General features: G+C 36.0%; 2 protein-coding genes across 5 annotated transcripts in view; one reads left to right on the top strand and one right to left on the bottom strand.

Moving 5' to 3' along the window:
- The window catches only part of setd2 (SET domain containing 2, histone lysine methyltransferase), a 49809-nt gene extending 49115 nt beyond the window's left edge, over nt 1-694 (bottom strand). For all 4 annotated transcript variants that reach the window (XR_012392067.1, XR_012392068.1, XM_009292184.5 and 1 more), the window contains exon 1: nt 322-694. The gene's annotated coding sequence lies outside the window, so the exon portion shown is untranslated. The remainder of the gene's footprint in view (nt 1-321) is intronic.
- Nucleotides 695-13704: 13010 nt separating this feature from the next.
- rbm12bb (RNA binding motif protein 12Bb) lies at nt 13705-18923 on the top strand. Its single transcript, NM_001290140.1, is given in 2 exon segments — nt 13705-13905; nt 16444-18923. A coding segment is annotated over 1 exon segment (2028 nt). The 5' UTR covers nt 13705-13905; nt 16444-16465; the 3' UTR covers nt 18494-18923.
- Nucleotides 18924-20154: the final 1231 nt, after the last annotated feature.

The following is a 20154-nucleotide window of genomic DNA, read 5'->3' as shown; positions in this document are numbered from 1 at the left end:
CTACGGTCACCATTTCAGACGTCTAACGTTAATGTTATCGCCGTTCATCCTTAAGGCCAACAAACCTACTGGTTTGGTTAAACGGGCTAACTGCAGTATTTTGTCTGAAAACCTAAATTTATCCTCTGACCTGTGGGATATGCAGTGAAATCATGAAAACGGCTAACTGTAAACGGTGGGTTAGCGAGCTAGCTGCAAAATTACTTGCTAGCTCAATTGCTAACGTTGACTGGTTGAGATCTGTAGTGTGTGTAACGTTAGGCTTTCAATGGGTATGTTTCGCATGCCGAAACAAACGCGCAGTAGCTTTAATGTACTTACTTCTTATACTTCTCCAGTTCGGTTAAGTAGTCCATTTTGCAGGACAATGACCGCAACCTCTTTATCTTGATTTCTCCAAAACATCCAGCAGAACACAGACGTCAAATCCTCACGGGGCAACAAACAGCTCTCGAGAACGCCTGGCGTTAGATCCCACACAGCTTGACCCAGTACTTGCATTTAATGCTATATCCGCGACGATCAAATAAAAAGTCATTAGACGACCTCTTTGTGCTGTTTTGCCAGTACAAAACGAACTGTGGAAGGCACCATCCTTTTTTGTTTCACGGTGTAGTAGAGCAGCCTCAGATGATTTGGCGGAGACGATGTGCGATGCACCGCTCGCGGCTCCTCCTCCTCCCCCTTCTCTCTCTCTTTCTCTCAATTCAATTCAATTTAAATGAACTTTTAGACATGACTTGTCAAGTATTACCAAATCATGCATATTACATTAACCATGAATAAAACATAGTGATACTTGGTGCATAGTATAAAAACTTGGAAATTTGATCAACACATAAACAATAAGAAAAAGACCTCAACTCTGCACCCCCATTTGGAAAGAACCCATATGAGGATATATGCACATATATAAAACCTATATGCAGTATATATGCACATATATGATGATAATATATATGCTGCATATGCCACATATAGGCAAAATCGAGGTGCATGTGCATATAAATAGGCCATATACAGTAGGTCTCCTGTGCTTCTTTGTATTCACATATAAGCCCTACATATGCAAGATCTCCTTTATAGCTCATATCTCCCTTTGGCAACTGTCATACATGATGCCTAGCTCATATTTTCTATTATCAAGGCAATAACCAAGAACTAAAACAAGAAAAGAACCTATAAACATATATGGTTTAATATAGGTTTTGATAGGTTTTTTAATATATAACATATGTAAAATTGACCATTTTCCTATATTATATATTTCTATTATATATTACTATATTTCCATTTCCTATTTTCCTATATTATATGTACATCTGTACATATATTTTAGGAAAACGGCCTATATTGTACATACAGTATAATAAAGGAAAACGGTCAATTTTATATGTTGCAAATATTAAAAACCTATATCAAATAACAAATAGCTTCAAGGAGCTAATAATTTTGACCTTAAAATGTTTTTTGAAAAAAACTAAAACTGCTTTTATTCTAGACAGAATAAAACAAAGAAGACTTTCCAGAAGAAGAAAAAAAATATCAGACATACTATGAAAATTTCCTTGCTCTGTTAAAAATGATTTGGGAAATATTTCAAAAAGAAAAACAAAAATCAAAGGGGTGCTAATAATTTTGACTTTAACTGTATCATGCACTTTACATAAATTATATTCATCCATCCTTCCTTCATCCACCCTTCAGCTTAGTCCCTTATTGTGCAGGGGTTGCCTCAGCAGAATGAACCACCAACTATTCCGGCATATGTTTTATGCAGCATATGCCCTTCCAGCCGCATCAATTTGACAAATACAAACACAAAGAGTACATTTAATCTCAGATTCAGTCAGGTTCAGGTCAGGGCCTGGGTCAGCTCATGCCATGAAGAAGGAGGTCAATGTGTGCTGCATTCCAGTGGGACTAATGACGTTTAAGCAATTTCAGGATTTTCTTAAGCTACAAAACCTTTAATTACAAAGGAACATGGAAAGAAAATCTGTAACGCAAAGGAAATGTATGACAATGAACACTTTCAGAGAACATGGAGACTGGGTGGGCCTTCAATGTGGTCTGGGATCTCAAACATATCGTCAGTTCAGCATCCAGAGCCGATCACAGTTTAGACTGTATACTTTAAATATGGCTTTTGGAAAATGGGTAATTTGTAGATTATTTGGTAAGCCGTTGCAACATGTATTCCAAAAAACTAACTTGTAATGTTACCTGCTCTGGTAAGTCAACTTTTTTTATTTCACAAGAAGCTGTTTATTATTGTCTAGTGATTACATATTTATTGGTCACTTTTACAGTGAGTGACAAATAAATGTTTGTTTTGAAGAGACAGTTCTCCACCCAATAATGAACATTTGCTGTTTAATTTACTCATACTCTGCTATACATATGTTTGTTTGTCTGTTGTTGTTGTTTTCTTCACAAAATACAATTTTTAGTTGAACCCTATGCTGGGGAATGATAAAATAAAACTCAACACCAACTTTTGGAAAATTACAAAAATTACTCTATAATAATATTACAAACTAGAACAACTTACAAACTAGAACTTTGTGAGTCAAATAAAATACAGTATAATTAAAATTAATACTATATCTTTAAATGAAATGAGGTGAAATGATAAGTCGGCAATAATCTGAACAATATTGTCTTTATTCCACTGCCTTTGTTCCAAGGGTGTAGATTTGCTCTTGACATTGAACATACATCCCTATTGCCTGTGCATAGAACAGCACAAATTCTCTTTCATGTTTATAAAAACATAAATAAAGGCTTTAAACACTTTATAATAATATAAATATTAATTAATGAATGACGTCCCGTTATTCAGAGGTCAATTTACATGATTTTACTCCAATCTTGAGGAGATGTGAATGTAGAAAATTAAAGCGTCACATGATGCAATTTAACCATTTTATCCCAATTATTATTTTTCATAATCATGAAAGTCAAAATTGAAAATGAATTTCCAATAATTGCACAGTCTTGGTTTTTATTATTATGGTCGACTCCAAGCAAACTTGACTTGTACAGTGGAGGACTGGAAAATTTCCTTGTTTTTGGCACTTCCCACATTCAAATGTAGCTGTCCCCATCTCTTTTGTGGGAGGGAGGACCCGAGAAGAGAATATAATTTAAACCTTATTTTATTTTGAAGGTGATTAAATTATTGGTAGGGACATTTCAGTAATTGCTGGATATTGGTGGGGACACATCCCTTCCATCCAAATCTACACCTTGGTTCAAGCTTGGTTCAAGAGCGTTTCCTGTCGCGTAACAATGAAGGCAAATCAATTGATAGGGATCTGTAAAATATTAGATTACCAGAGATTGCACTCGCTAACTTATCAAGATATTCAAGCATCCAGGATCAGCACAAGTATATAATTTATTGAACAATACAATACACATGTTCTACTTTATAAATTCTTATAAATCGATGTAAACATTTTACATTTGAAAGTGTGTCTCATAATATAATTATAATTAGGCTGGCTTGTCAAAGCCAGACTACTGATATGCTATATAAACTTATTATTCTTCTTCTTCTGAGACTAAAAAACAAAACGCATCTCCTCCTAGAGCTTTCAAGCTATTACCACCAAACTCACACCAGACCTCCGAACTATTCTGACTCGGGTTGCTATATCTCCTCAGACTGATCCGACTTTCGGTTTTCCGAAAAACGTCCCGGGACTGTCGGAAAAATCCCATAGACTTAACATTGGACCAAACTTTGTGACCTCGTAACTCTGCGTCAGACTGTCGCACAGACTTCTAACTGGGCTCATTTAACTCAGACTATCAAACTGCCAATGACTAATCACCTTTAAACTTTCTAGCCACGCCCTAGCAACCACTTTTGGACCCTAGAAACTGTCCCATAGACTTCCATTCAAAAGACTCTCATTGACTTAACATGGGATCAAACTTTGTGAGCTCATAACTCTGAATCAGACTGTCCTACAGACTAATGGCTGAGCTCATTTAACTCAGACCACCAAACTACCAATAACTGATGAGCTTTAAACTTTCTAGCCACACCCCTAACTACCACATACTGCACCCTAGCAACTGTCCCATAGACTTCCATTACAAAGACTCTCATTGACTTAACATGGGATCAAACTTTGTAAGCTCATAACTCTCCATCAGACTGTCTTACAGACTAATGGTTGAGCTCATTTAACTCAGACTACCAAACTGCCAATAACTGATGAGCTTTTACCTTTCTAGCCACACCCCTAACTACCAGATACTGCACCCTAGCAGCTGTCCCGTAGACTTCCATTACAAAAGACTCTCATTGACTTTACATGGGATCAAACTTTGTGAGCTCATAACTCTGCATCAGACTGTCCTACAGACTAATGGCTGAGCTCATTTAACTCCAACTACCAATATGCCAATAACTGATGAGCTTTTAACTTTCTAGCCACACCCCTAACTACCACATACTGCACCCTAGCAACTGTCCCGTAGACTTCCATTACAAAAGACTCATTGACTTAACATGGGATCAAACTTTGTGAGCTCATAACTCTGCATCAGACTGTCCTACAGACTAATGGCTGAGCTCATTTAACTCAGACTACCAAACTACCAATAACTGATGAGCTTTTAACTTTCTAGCCACACCCCTAACTACCACATACTGCACCCTAGCAACTGGCCTATAGACTGTAATTAGCTGTGCTATCAAATGCTTATAATTCTAACATACTAATGACATGCCAATCATGCTAGCAACATGCTACTCATATGCTAATCATGCTAATGACATGCTAAATCATACTGGAAACATGCTAATGACATGCTAATTTGTACAAGAATCATGCTAGTAACATGCTAATTCATACTAGACTCATGTTAATAACTGGCCTACATGCATATCTTTGCTTAGCAGTGTCCTATTGACTTGGGGGATAGCTCATCTGACTCAGACAACCAATGAGCATGTCAATATGATAATGAAGCTCACAAGCCACGCCCCCAAATTGATTCCATAGACTTCCATTAAAATAGGCCAAGATGCATATCTTTGCATAGCAGTGTCATAGAGACATGGGGGTTGGTTCATTTGACTTAGACAGCCAACCACATTCAAGTGCACTCTGTAACCTCGCCCATAGCAACAAAACAGAGTACCCTAGCAACCATTCATCAACAGCTATATCTCAGCATCAGAACATCGTAGAGACTTGGAGATTGGCTCGTTTGACTCATGCTAGCAAACGGAACTTCCTATATGCTACACATGCTAGCAGTGACTAGCTACATGCTAATATTGACTAGCCAAGTACTGTAACTTGCTAGAAATGCTTACTAAGTATAAATGTTTTATCAAGCATGTATGTGAGGTTTGCCTAGTAACCAACCAGGGTACCCTAGCAACTGCCTAGCAACCACCCAAATTACCCTAGCAACCGCCTAGCAACCACCTAGCAACGGCCTAGTAATGCCTTAGTAAGGGCCTAGCGACCACTCAGGACACCCTAGCAACCGCCTAGCAATGCCTTAGCAACCACTCAGAATACCTTAGCAACCACCTAGCAACACCTTAGCAACCACCCAGCAACCACTTGGGACACCTTAGCAACCGCCTTGCAACACCTTAGCAACCACTCAGGACACCCTAGCAACCACCTAGCAACACCTTAGCAACCACCTAGCAACCACTCAGGACACCCTAGCAACCACCTAGCAACGCCTTAGCAACCACTCAGAACACCCTAGCAACCATCTAGCGACCACTTAAGATACCTTAGCAACCACCTAGCAACACCTTAGCAACCACCTAGCAACCACTCAGAACACCCTAGCAACCATCTAGCAACCACTTAGGATACCTTAGCAACCACCTAGCAACACCTTAGCAACCACCTAGCAACCACTCAAAACACCCTAGCAACCGCCTAGCAACACCTTAGCAACCACTTAGGACACCCTAGTAACCATCTAGCAACACCTTAGCAACCACCTAGCAACACCTTAGCACATGCTAATTCATGCTAGAATCATGCTAACAACATGCTAACTTCATGCTAGAATAATGCTAATTCATGCTAAAATCGTGCTAGTAACATGCTAATTCATGCTAGAATCATGCTAGTAACATGCTAATTCATACTGGAATCATGCTAGTAACATGCTAATTCATGCTAGAATCATGCTAATAACATGCTAATTCATACTGGAATCTTGCTAGTAACATGCTAATTCATGCTAGAATCATGCTAGTAACATGCTTATTCATGCTAGAATCATGCTAATAACATGTTAATTTATACTAGAATCATGCTAGTAACATGCTAATTCATACTAGACTCATGCTAGTGACATGCTAATTCATACTAGAATCATGCTAATAACATGCTAATTCATACTAGAATCATGCTAATGACATGCTAATTCATACTAGACTCATGCTAGTAACATGCTAATTCATACTGGAATCATGCTAGTAACATGCTAATTCATGCTAGAATCATGCTAATAACATGCTAATTCATACTGGAATCATGCTAGTAACATGCCAGTTCATCCTAGAATCATGCTAGTAACATGCTAATTTATGGTAGAATCATGCTAGTAACATGCTAACTCATGCTAGAATCATGCTAATAACATGCTAACTCATACTAGAATCATGCTAATAACATGCTAATTCATACTAGAATCATGCTAATTCATACTAGAATCATGCTAGTAACATGCTAATTCATGCTAGAATCATGCTAGTAATATGCTTATTCGTGCTAGAATCATGCTAATAACATGCTAATTTATACTAGAATCATGCTAGTAACATGCTAATTCATACTAGACTCATGCTAGTGACATGCTAATTCATACAAAAATCATGCTAATAACATGCTACTTCATGCTAGAAAAACACTAGTAACATGCTAATTTTACTACAATCATGCTAATAACACAGTAATTTATGCTAGAATTATGCTAGTAACATGCTAAATTGTGCTAGAATCATGCTAATAACATGCTAATCCATGGTAGAATCGTACTAATAAGATGCTAATTCATGCTAATAACTTGCTAATCTATGCTAGAATCATGCTAATAACATGCTACTTATACTTTTTCAAACTGTTTTTAAACTAAATAAACTATTACCAACAGGCTTTGTCAAGCCAGCCTCAAAGTTTGTCTCGACGAACTTTACTGTCTAGTTATCATTATAATACAACATGAACCTCAAACTCCAGAACATTGTGAATGCACTCAGGTCCTGTATATATTTTCATTTACTCTCAAAGTAAGTAGACAAAGTTCAATGTTTAGGTGAACTATTCCTTTTGATGATTACAAAATTGGCTATTTTTTGCTATTGAAATCGATGGAGACCTCCAGTTTTGTTGTATTCTTTGTAAAATATTTTATTATATATTCCAGTGTAACTTATAATTGCATTCAATCAGTACAAATGCACTTTACAATAAGGTCCCCTTATTTAACATGAACTAATAAAAAAATCTTTATTTATTTTTTTGTTAATGTTAGCAAATAAAAATACAATTATTTATTGTTTGTTCCTGTTAGCTTGACTACAGTATTAACAGATACAACTTTTACTGTACATTTTTAAGAATGTTTTATGTTGAAATTATCATAAGGTTAATAAGCACTTTAGGGGATGTAAGAAATCATATATCTAGTCATCAATATTGCCTTTTCTCAACCTGTTGTATTCAGCTGTGTCAATATACTGATGTGTGTAGATTAATAAAAAGCCTTTTATTGAGTTCAGGTCAATTATTTTTGCCAGTCTTTAAAATAATCATTAAATCTTTACATTTTATTTTTGGGATTACAATTAATAGGCGTAGTGTCTATAGATTTTAAAACGCATGGCATGGTAATGCCACAGATGAGTAGTATGTCTAGGGTAAATTTTAACTAAATGCCTGATTGCATGATAGCTGTTGTGTTTGATGAGTTCCATTCTAGACAATGCAGTCAGTTAGTTTAGTTACTAATTAAATACTTGAAGGGATTAATTACTAACAGACATCTCTAGCGACAGGTATGTACTTTGGCTCTAATGACACAACTTCAGGATTTTTGGTTGTTTGGTTGTTCTTTGTCTCTCGCAGTGTCATGAGTGAGAGTCTTCAATTTAACAAGTGATTGACTAAGCTGAAATTAGCTCAAATTTAAAAAGGTAAAACATTCATTTATTCATTTTCTTTTTCACTTAGTCTCTTTATTATTTGGGGTCGCCACACAATCAGGGGTCACCAACAATCCAGCGTATGTTTCTCTTGAATACAAAAGAAGATATTTTGAAGAATGTTGGTAACCAGTAATCATATGGCTTAGTATTTAGTTTTTTCCTACTATGGATGACAATAGCTATGTTTCCATCCACATATTTTTAAGCACATGTTTGAATATGACATCAAAATGGACAAGACTGGATGGCATTAATACAGGGGGTTCCAAACTTTTCAGTCTGCAATCCCAAAAATGGTAATCTCAGTGACTCGCAACACCCACTATCTTCTGAGGTGGTTATAAACATAAAAACATTGCTTTCAATGGCGCACACACACACACACACACACACACACACACACACACACACACACACACACACACCAACATGTCTAAAGAAACACAAGAATACTGACCACAAAAAAGTGGAACAGTCTAACAAACAACAATATAATTTTTATGCTCATTTATTCTTTCATCAATCACTTTCTTTTCAGCATAGTGACTTTGCTAATCAGGGATCTCCACAGTGGAATGAACTGATAACTTATCCAGCACATGTTCTACGCAGGGGATGCCCTTCCAGATGCAATTCAACACTTGGAAACACCCATACACTCGTGCATTAACTCTCATACACTTCGGCCAATTTTGTTTATTTAGTTCACCTATAACGCATGTCATTGGACTGGGGGAGAAACCAGAGCCCCCAGAGTAAACCCACGTGAACACAAGGAGAACACGCAAACTCCACAAGGAATTGCCAACTGGCCCAGCCAGGGCTCAAACCAGCGACCTTCTTGCTGTGAGGCCAAAAACCCCTAAACTCATTTATTAATTTGTTTAATGTAATATTAATCTCACCCAATGAGACTGGTAGGCAGAATGTTTACATCACAAGTCTATACTGTTTAATTTTGGAGACCGCCACTCAGATATCTTACTGCATGTTCAGTCTTGGCCTTTATTTTATTATTTCTAATGTTATTTATAGTTTTAATGAATGTACTGGTGTTGGAACCTGTGTTTACCTCATTCAAATCAATCTGCTGCATTAACGCTATTGATATGGCGTTAATCTAATGTAAACACCCCAGGGGATGCAATTGAATAGGAACAAAATATTGAAAGGCTGATGGATTATTTTTTTAATGTAACTATATTTACTATTAGTACTATATTCTATATGTTATGAATAAAATATGGTAATTCTGATTTATTGTTTGATTTTTTAAAATCACCAAGTGACCCTCCAATAATTTCCACCTTTGTCCTGCCACCCCCACTTTGGAAACAACTGCATTAATAAAAAATAAAAAAACTAACCACAAATCTCAAATGTTGTTTTAGTCATTCTAAAATGCTTCAGCTATTATCTGTCATCAAAGCCATTCAGTTTTATTACCTCCCAGAACTGTCTTGAGTGGCTGCCTCCCAAAGAGCTGTCTCATGTCACAGTCTAAGCAAAGGTGCCCAAAGTAGGGCCCGCAGGCCAAAGTTGGCCAATGGTAACCTTTGGTTTGGCCCGCCATGCCATTCAAAAAGAGAAAAGGAAAAGGATGGAGAGTTGGTTAAAGGGTGATTTTCCAATTGACCTTTTGTTTCATGGTTGAATTGAGGAGCTACAAAAAAAGGCAACTAAAATTAAACGTTTCATTTAAATGTTGTAAAAGAATCAGACTTTTAAAATTTAAATACTGTCACTTGACAGAGGTACAGGACATGGCAAACAAATCATGCCAAAGGCAGGAGCAGCTAGACTAGTGTATTTAGCATTGAACTCCATTGTGTTATAAATAAGAATGTTTATGTTTTTAATATAATAAGTATATTATAAAACGTAAAAAATATAGTTTTACAGCAATGTTTTTTAGTTATTTTTAAAAAATACACAAATAAATGAGAAATTACCCATGGAAAATTTGATGTAATACAGGTTGATATTTAACTTCAGCCCACAGCAATTAATCAAGTTTGGTTTTTGGCCCTTTATAAGAAAAAGTTTATGCACCTCTGGCCTAAAGCCATCTTTTGTTGCATTTAATTTATTTTTCTTCTTCTGAGATGCAGGCATTTATTATATTGAAACAGACCCCTGACTTCTCCAAACTTCAATTTGTTTTATATTTGGTACCCAATGATCAGGAATCAACAATTTTGTTCTCTTTGACTCGTTGGAATAAAACGTTTGAGATTTCAGTCTTTGAGTAAAATATTTTGACTTATTTTGAGCATCAATCAAATTCTCATCATTGGATGTAAACATCTCAACATTCTTATAGTCAAGAGAACAAAACTCAAACTGGTTTGGATAAATGACGGGTGAATATCTGATGACACAATTGTAACTTTGGGTGAACTAAACATTTAATATAAGAAAAAGCTTAATTATTTTGGAATCACATTCATGGTTGATTAGCTGGTAAGGATATGAAAAAATTGTTATTAGCATCTGTATCTGCTTTTTCTCACTGTTCAGTCAATAGGTCCCAGCTCTCATCTTCACGAGGAAATTTTTGATGAATTTCCAGTGGGAACTATTCTGATAGTTCCAGGTGTTTCATTGTGACAAGAGCCCTTGACTACTCAACAAAACTCTTCACTTCCCGCTGAGACCAGCCACACTGTCCAGGTCTTTTTCCCAACACATCAATTGATAACAGAACTTTTTTTTTTTTTTTTTCACATAATTCTGCCAATCACTGCATTTTCCTGATTTAGTTCATTCTCATATTTATCTATTTTTTATTTCAAACGTTAGTTTCAGAAAATAATTCCTCAGTACTGGTCTAATCATCAGGCAGTGTTGGCAGCCGCCCAGGGTTACCAGGGCTACTCATTTATCATGTCTAAAGCCCCACAGAGGTTAAAATCAGGAAATCATTGTGTCCAATAGTCCGCTGAATAGATCAGTAACCCTTTATTGTACCTGTTTACAGGGATCTATTCACATGACTACTCTGAATTCGGGTTGTTTGTTAGTTGCTAGACAACAAGCGTTATTTGGTTACTGTTGTCCTAACCATAACAAGGTAACAGGACACTTACAAGTTGTACCAATAATACAGCCGTATAACACTAAGGTTTAAACATTATATTTTAGATTTATCTGTCTTAGTGGTCTGACATTACTCTCACTGTTACTGTAAACTTCACAATTTACAGTTTATGATTTGTTCTGCATTGTAATAGATTTACAACACATATATCACACCACACACTTAAGACAAACATTAAACAACATTAATAGCACTGGAAACTGCAACTACCTCTTCCCATTAAATTCAACAGATCAGTCGCACAAAGAACAAAATAAAATTGTTAATGTCTTGGTCCTTGCCAAAGAGACCATATACTAATATCCTGAGGGAAGGATTTGAAATTTGGATGGGATATATCAGATGTAATTTATCAGGTTCATCAGGCTTTCTTTAACACCTGGATTTCATAGGATAGCCCCAGCACTTTTAACCCTAATAATTTACTGCAGATGTTTAAAACCATAGACAGTGAGTTCTTCTGTTTTACTTTTAATGAAGCAAACAAACAAATCAATGAAAAGTTCAAATAAATTCTATTTAGGCCTTATAAAATGCCACCATCAATTCCTATCAATTGAACTTCACTAAAACTTTCACAGACAATAAAGTCTTTGTTGGCCGGTCCTAGTTATTTAGTATTTACATCAAAATGTAATTTATTACCAATAATAGTACCTAGGCACTTAAAACTTTTTACTAATTCGATCTGTTGGTTGCCAACCATATAGTACTACTTCTAGCTTCCGACGCAGGTCAATGCATACATAATCTAGAACATAGTCTAGAATTAGTAAAATAGACTTTTGTGACTGAGTTTGGATGATAAACTTTGAACTTTGATGTTTTTGTAGCGTTCCCCTGACCAATAGTGCCTTTCTACAAGTTTATGCCAAAGGTTTTTTTGAAATCCGGGTGTAATGTGAGTAAAGGTATAAACAAGGATGGGCATTATTTATGATACAAAATTTTCAAATATATTCAAATGTAAAATAGTATTTTGTAATTTGTATTGGGTTGATGAAAATGGCTTAATATTTTGTATGCAAATACTTAAGTGTCTTGAATTTTTTATTTTTTTTAAATTCTGTAAAATACTTTGTAGGAAGTCTTCATGTTGACATCATAAAAATGCGGCCTCGGATTAGCGCTTTCTTATTTGCCTAGGCTTGAGATGAGAACAGAAAATGTATTTATATTGAAGAAGGTGGTCAATGCTTGACTAAAAAATTATGCATCACATTATGGCGATACCTACAATACTTTGCTGGTTGTTCAAATTTCCAGTTATACAGGTAATAAAGAGGAAAGATGGATGACAAAGTAGGACACTATATGAAACACAAATATTTAATAATAATGAAATTCAGTCTATACAGACTAGTCAAAAACACTTGACGCTGGATATATGGCTTTAGAATTAATAACTCCATTTTTAATAATTTTGAGATATCATGTTTTTATGTTGTGCACTGAAGAAATTATATGAAAATACATATGAATAAAACTGGAGATTTTTTTTTTTACAGAATCATACAGTTGAAGTCAGAATTATTAGCCCCCCCATCCCCCTCCCTTTTTTTTTTTCCCCCCTCTTTTTTAAATATTTTTCAAATGATGTTTAACAGAGCAAGGACATTTTCACAGCATGTCTGATAATATTTTTTTTCTTCTGGAGAAAGTCTTGTTTGTTTTATTTCGGCTAGAAAAAAACAGTTTTAAATTTTTTTTAAACCCATTTAAGGTCCAATTTATTAGCCTCTTAAAGCTATAAATTTTTCAATAGTCTACAGAAATTTATCATTATACAATGACTTGCTTTATTACCCTAATCTACCTAGATAAGCCTTTAAATGCCACTTTAAGCTGTATAGAAGTGTCTTGAAAAATATCTTGTAAAATATTATTTACTGTCATCATGACAAAGATAAAAGAAATCAGTTATTAGAAATGACTTATTAAAACCATTATGTTTAGAAATGTGTTGAAAAAATTATTCTCGCCGTTAAACAGAAATTGGGGAAAAATAAACAGGGGGGCTAATAATTCTGACTTTAACTGTACATCAAGTATACCTATTGAAAACTGTGATTTTTTAAAATATTTTTTCATTAAACACTTCATATATCACCCTTTTAAAATATAAGTACATGTTTTATGTAACAAGATTTGAAAATGATCAGACAAATGTAACTAAGATGTACTAGTGGTTATTGCAGATGGTAATACCCTGGTTATACCTAGAGCAATCCTTTTATACGCTAATCTTGAATTTAATCATTTGTTTATAAAATAACTGGACGTTTGTCGATATTCCATGCTGTTTTTTATGATTGTTTAATCACAGTTATGTGCGTCTATTGTGCTGGAATGTTTTACAGTCTGTGGTTGGTTGGAATGTGCGTTTCAGTGTGCAGCGCCTCCGGCTTTCCGTAGTTTCACAGACAGTGATGGAGGAAATGCGGATGCGCTAGATGCTTGCGATTCGTCCTTTTCCGACATATCACAAACTCTGTCGTTTAGTCACGTTGGAGCTCAGATAGACGGCGTCGCGGATTGTCTTTAAAATTCGCAATCTTTTATTTTTTGAAAAGGATTGATTTCTTCTTTGTTTTGTGTAAGTTTGATCCATACTGAGCGCGTCACATTTCTGGGCCTGTCGGGTTTAGCATCTGCGCTAGCACAGATAACTGCTGCTCTCTTTGTTTTCAACAATGCTTTTGGTTGTTGCGGGAGATTTGTTTTTCCTTTTTAAACCGTACACTGTATGTTCATTGTGTTTCGGGGTGTATTGTGCTGGGTTGGTTGGTAGGTATGACTGAACTCGACGAGGCTATTGGATGCTGTCTTTAGCTGTGTGATTTGTGATTAAGATAACAGATTCGTTCGTTGCGAATACAATGTGTTACCGAGGTGCATTTGAATGTACACATTTGTAGCAGTTGCTAGTTCGAATGGAATATTGGTGTAATTTAGCGCGGTTTGTGGTTTAGCGCGATAGGGAAGTATGTGTGGAAGTGCGCTTTGGTTGAGTTACATAAAGAAATCCGGGAAGTGAGTGAAGCGACTGTAACGTCGACGGAAAGCCCCTTGGTTTGATTCACAGAGTGCTGAAATTTGTGTCGTCTACCCTTCCATGTGGATGGACCCTGGAGTTTGACATTGAAAGTCGATTTGGATTTTATTTTTTTCTTTGGTGGGAAGCTTTTTAAGGATTCAGGTTTTTTTTTGTTAATATGCAGGTCAAGTGTAAACAATGATTTTGCAATACAATTGAACGTTTGCAGGGGTAGACTGCATTTCTGAGTATCATAATTTTTGTTTAAAGCAGTGGTTGTCTGTTTTTAAGACAAGGTTGACAGATTTGATTTATTTATAATTTATATTTTCATCTTCAAGTCATTGGGTGTAATGACTTGACTCAAAATAGGGACCTGTTTCAGTAAGGAGGTTTAACCAACTCATAGTTTAAACTTGAACTCTTTAGTTGACTCAGTTTTAGTTTTTAGAATAGCTGATCTGAGTTGGGTCAATCAACTTTGAGTAGACTAAGAGTTAAGCGCACACACCGCAACTATAAAAAGGCATTATCAATGGAGCGCAGATATTACGAGTCACCATGGCAACATCTGAAAAAAGATCAGCATTTTTTTCTTCAGCTGAACTTGATTTGCTCATGCCCATATATTTAAAAAAGGACCACCATTGCATCAGTGAAACAGTAACAGTTAGCATGGGAAAACATAGCTGCTTAGTTATGCATAAGGTAACATTTAATGTATTTACATATTTTAGTATGATAAAAAATATGTAATGTAATGTGCGACATTTATTAACTTTTTACTTGAAAAAGTAAGGAATTGGCTGTATTTTTGAAGTTATTTCAGATGTAATTTCATTAAATTACATAAAATAGGCTACTGCATAGTTTCTACAACAAATTTGACAAAACAAGAATGCCACTAACCTTAACTCAATGTTTAGTGGAAATATCTAATTTAAGGTTCCCACTTTAACACGCACGTTAAGATAAACGCTTAAAATAAAATTTCAAAAATTTAGTTTATAATAGTTTTAAAAGTGCACTTGTGTGGCTGACACAGAGAAGAGATGCTCTTGATACGTTCCATACGTTCTGGAGGTAATTAATAATATAATAACACTAATACTGAAATGCAAGATTTACGGAGTAAGTTACCACGGTAAAGTTATCTCTCTTTCAGAAACAGGCTTAACTTACCCTGCTTTCTCGAGTTTGACAAACCTACCATTTTGAAATGGAAAACCCGAAGTTTTTGTCATTTCAGGGTGGGTTACACAGTTTTCACTTAACCTCCTTTTTGAAACGGGGCCCTGGACTGTAGCTTGAACTGTTGCTTCATGATTACTTTTCATACATTAAAAAGGAAATAATAATAATAATAATAATATATATATATATATATATATATATATATATATATATATATATATATATATATAAAACTTGCTTGCAATATTATTGTCATTATTATTGTAATTTTTTGTAAGTTTGTTTTTTGTCCTCTTGTTGACTGGTTAGGTTGATTTGGTTAGGTGGCAGTTGGTAAATGGTTTGTGAGCTTCATGCTAAGGTCCTTGTCCTTTTAAATACCAAATGACCTGATGCAATTCATTGTCAAGCTGTTGCCAGATTTCAATCTTTTAGTGACTGGATGGTATAAAATACCAAGATTTAAAATGCAAAGTATTTAAGACTTACAATCTTTCAGCATGCAGTGGTGTTTTGATTATGGAAAAAAAAACAAAAAGAAAAAGTATTTGAGCAAATAATGTTTGGGCAAAGACTGGACTTGTTGTTTTTAAATGCATATTTGCATGTAGAAACTTAAAGGATGTTGTTGATGGTTGAAGAACGAGTTTTACCTGAAAATCCAACGTAGGCTGTCTTGTTGAGCAAAGATGCTTTTCTCTGCTGCAGATGTTGTATGATGTAAATTGGTTGTTATCGTTGTCAGTTGTGTATGTTTATTGGCCGGTGAGATTTGTTTAACTTACAAGGACTGCTAACATTGGTTTTAAAGTGATGGTTGGGATCTCTATTGCATATTATGTGATATGGAGGCAACAGTTTTGTCAGCGATAACGCAATTATATGTGCCCCTTCTGTCTGCAGGTGCTGTTGTGTGTGCTCCATCATGGCTGTGGTCATCCGATTACAGGGACTTAGAGTCACTGCTGGTTCTGAGGACATTCGGAATTTCTTCACTGGCCTCAGAATCCCTGATGGTGGGGTTCATATAATTGGTGGGGAGCTTGAGGAGGCTTTTATAATATTTGCATCTGATGAAGATGCAAGACGAGCAATGTCGCGCTCAGGGGGCTGCATTAAGGGGTCTACTGTCAACTTGTTTCTAAGTAGCAAGTCAGAAATGCAGAGTGTTCTAGAGGAAAGCACCAGAAGATCAGAGTTAAAAAATAGGGCCATGTACAAGGAGCCTGTGAAAAGAGCTTCTGCGGAACAAGGTCCTCTGCCGTTCAGTAAAGACACCAGACCAGATGTACGTAGGGCAGATCATCCAGAGATGAGGGGAAGGCCAGCTCCGTCTACATTCAATGAGGCACGACGCCAGAGAGACGGGGATGCACCAGAGAGAGCCGAGGTTTATTTAAAATTAACGGGCATGCCGTTTTCTGCAACAAAAGACAACGTCCATAACTTTTTTGCTGGGCTAAAAGTTGATGATATTCTGTTTTTGAAAAACCCTAGAGGAATGTTCAGCGGAAACAGTATGGTGCGCTTCACCACCAAAGAGGATGCAATTGAAGGTCTTAAGAGAGATCGACAATACATGGGATCACGGTACATACAAATAACGAGATGCACTGAAGAGGAGTGGCTGAAAGAAGGAGGTCTCATCGTTGCAGCAGATATGCGGAAAAGAACACCAGTAGAGCGAGTGAGATCTCGATCTCCCATTTCCTACAGGTCAAGATCACGATCGCCCTCCCATGAAGAGTACTGCATCATGTTTGAGAACTTGCCTCCTTTGGTTGAAAAGAGAGATGTGAGGGTGTTTCTTCAGCCAGTTGCTTTAAAGGATGATCAGATAATTATCTTCTCCTCGAAAAAGGATGATAAGTCCAAATCGGCTGTTGTGGTGTTTAGAAGTCTGACAGACTATTGTGCTGGCTTGGCTCATAATAAGGAAATGATGTATAACAAGGTAGTGTATGTGTCACCCATCTCCAAGGAGAAAATGGTCACCATGTTGGAATCATCCATTGATGCTAGAGGTGAGGAAAAAGGGTCAAGGCGTTCAGCTGAAGCCTCACAGTCTCAGCGAAACACTCCTGACTCTCAGTTGAGGTGTCTATATGTACGCAACCTCCCGTTTGATGTTCGAAAGGTGGAGATCATGGACTTCTTTCATGGATATGCGCTCACGGAGGATAGGGTCATCTTATTGCGGGATGAAAGAGGAGCTGGGCTTGGTGAGGCTTTGGTCATCTTTCAAACTGAAAAGGAGGCCATGACGGGACAGTCCCTAAACGGACAGAGGTTTCTTGGATCTGAAGTCATGCTGAAGTGCATAACGATGTCCCAGATGGCCCAGTTTGGTGTGAACGACCAACCGATGGTTAGCCCGCAAGAACGGAACTTTCAGGATCGGAACTTTCAGGATCGGAACTTTCAGGATCGGAATTTTCAGGAAAGGAACTTTCAGGAACGGAACTTTCAGGAACGGAACTTTCAGGATCGGAACTTTCAGGATCGGAACTTTGAAGAAAGGAATTTTCAGAGAAATGAAGGTTTCAACGATGGTCCTGGTTTTGTTAACAACCAGATGCCCCAAGGTGATTTTGAGATGCCGCCTAATATGCACCAAGGTTATGGAGGTCACAAACACTTTGAGCCTAATTTTGGGCCGGGTCCTGATGGCAATGGTCGTCAACATTACGAACCTCCTGACGCGCAATTTGACGCTCCGACCTGCGTTAAGTTGGTCAATCTGCCCTCACAGATAAGAATCGAAGAAATCTATGACTTCTGCTATGGGTACAGAGTGATTCCAGGATCTGCCTCGTTGCTGTTTGATAGGAATGGAGCTCCAAAACGTTCAGCAACTATAGCATTTGATAACCACAGAGAGGCGCTCGTTGCTGTTCGAGAGTTAAATGGACGACCAATTGGCACCAGAAAAATTCAGGTTTTTATTTTGTAGATATGCTTTTGGGCAACATCATTGTTGAAACTGGCATTTTTCAAAAAAAAAATTTCTTTTAAAAGTTGGATATGGTTTCTATTGATTTAAGTGAAGATGTTTTCTCTCATTTGCTTGCTTTCCACAAAACTGCTGATGAAAACTGCTTAAAATTAGATTCAAAGCTTGAATAGCTTGATTTTGATAAAACTGCAAATTGTATGCATGTCAGTGACAGTATCTGGGGTCAGTATTACGTGTGCCATTAAATGTTTTTCTCCTCCAAGTAATGAATACTATAGATTTTACAGTACATAGGTGTTAAGATTTTTTTTAAATGAATTTGATTAAAAATGACCTTCTTAACATTGTGAGGTTGTAAATGTTCTCATAAATACAGAAATATTGTCACTTCATATTTGATGCAATTAAAGGTCGCAGCTTGTTCTTCACTTCTTTCTTTGGGAGTTTTTTTTTTTTTTTTTGTTGTTTTTTTGTTTCATTTGCCTGGTTGCTTGAAAACAAACTTTGAAAATAACTATCATTCAGTACCAATCAGTATTAAATCCATTTGAAAAGAGATCATGAAAACAATACCAATGCTATCGTCTACGTGAACACCATGAACACAACTACAAAACACAATCCCATGAAAAATGATGTCCTGTGCATTAGTATTTTTTCCCCTAAAGCGGTGGTTGTCAATCCAGTCCTCACTAGGCATGGAATAAACGTTTTTACATTTTACCGCAGTTTGGAAAAGTCAAGGTTTTAAACCCGCCAATTTTTTTTAAATACCGTTTCTAAGATATGTTTACATTTTTTTTTTTTTTTTTAGAAACAGTTGAAGTCAGAATTATTAGCCCTCTTGGATTTTTTTTTCTTTTTTAAATATTTTCCAAATGAAGTTTAACAGAACAAAGAAATGTTCACTGTATGTCTGATTATATATTTTTTTCTTCTGGAGAAAGTCTAATTTGTCTTATTTCTGCTAGAATAAAAGCATGCCTTAATTTTTTAAAAACCATTTTAAGGTCAAAATTATTAGCTCTTTTAAGGATTTTTTTTTTCGATAATCTATAGAACAAACCAACGTTATACAATAACTTGCCTAATCACCCTAACCTACCTAATTAAACTAGTTAAGCCTTTAAATTGCTCTTTAAGCTGTATAGAAGCGTCTTGAAAAAAGATCTATTCAAATACTGTCATCATGGCAAAGATAAAATAAATCAGTTCTTACAGATAAGTAATTAAAACTATTATGTTTAGAAATGGGGCTAAGAATTCAGGGGTGCTAATAATTCTGACTTTAACTATATATATATTTTTTTGCTTTTTATAAAACATCCAAAGATGCCATTTTCAATTGTAAAGAAATCTGTTTTTGAAACTATCGAAGACAGCAGAAGTCAATCATTCATTGAAATTATCAACGTTTACTGTTACAAAATATTTTAAATGTTTCTCAAAATAAAATACCTTGTGTTCAAAGGGGAAAAGTTCTAGTTTTTAACTAGACATTTGAAAAATAACATTTTGGAGCAGTAATCACAATACTGTAAAACTAATATTTTTATCCAAGGTTATATTGCAGAATCTTATATTGTGCTTATATCATTATACCAGGCCTAGTCCTCATGCCTCACTACTCACAAACTATGACATATCTCTATGAATAA

The sequence above is a fragment of the Danio rerio genome, chromosome 16 (genome assembly GCF_049306965.1).
Source record: "Danio rerio strain Tuebingen ecotype United States chromosome 16, GRCz12tu, whole genome shotgun sequence".
Classification (NCBI taxonomy): Eukaryota; Metazoa; Chordata; class Actinopteri; order Cypriniformes; family Danionidae; genus Danio; species Danio rerio.
Note: the sequence above shows the minus strand (reverse complement) of the source record. Positions and strands in the feature narration are given on the sequence as shown.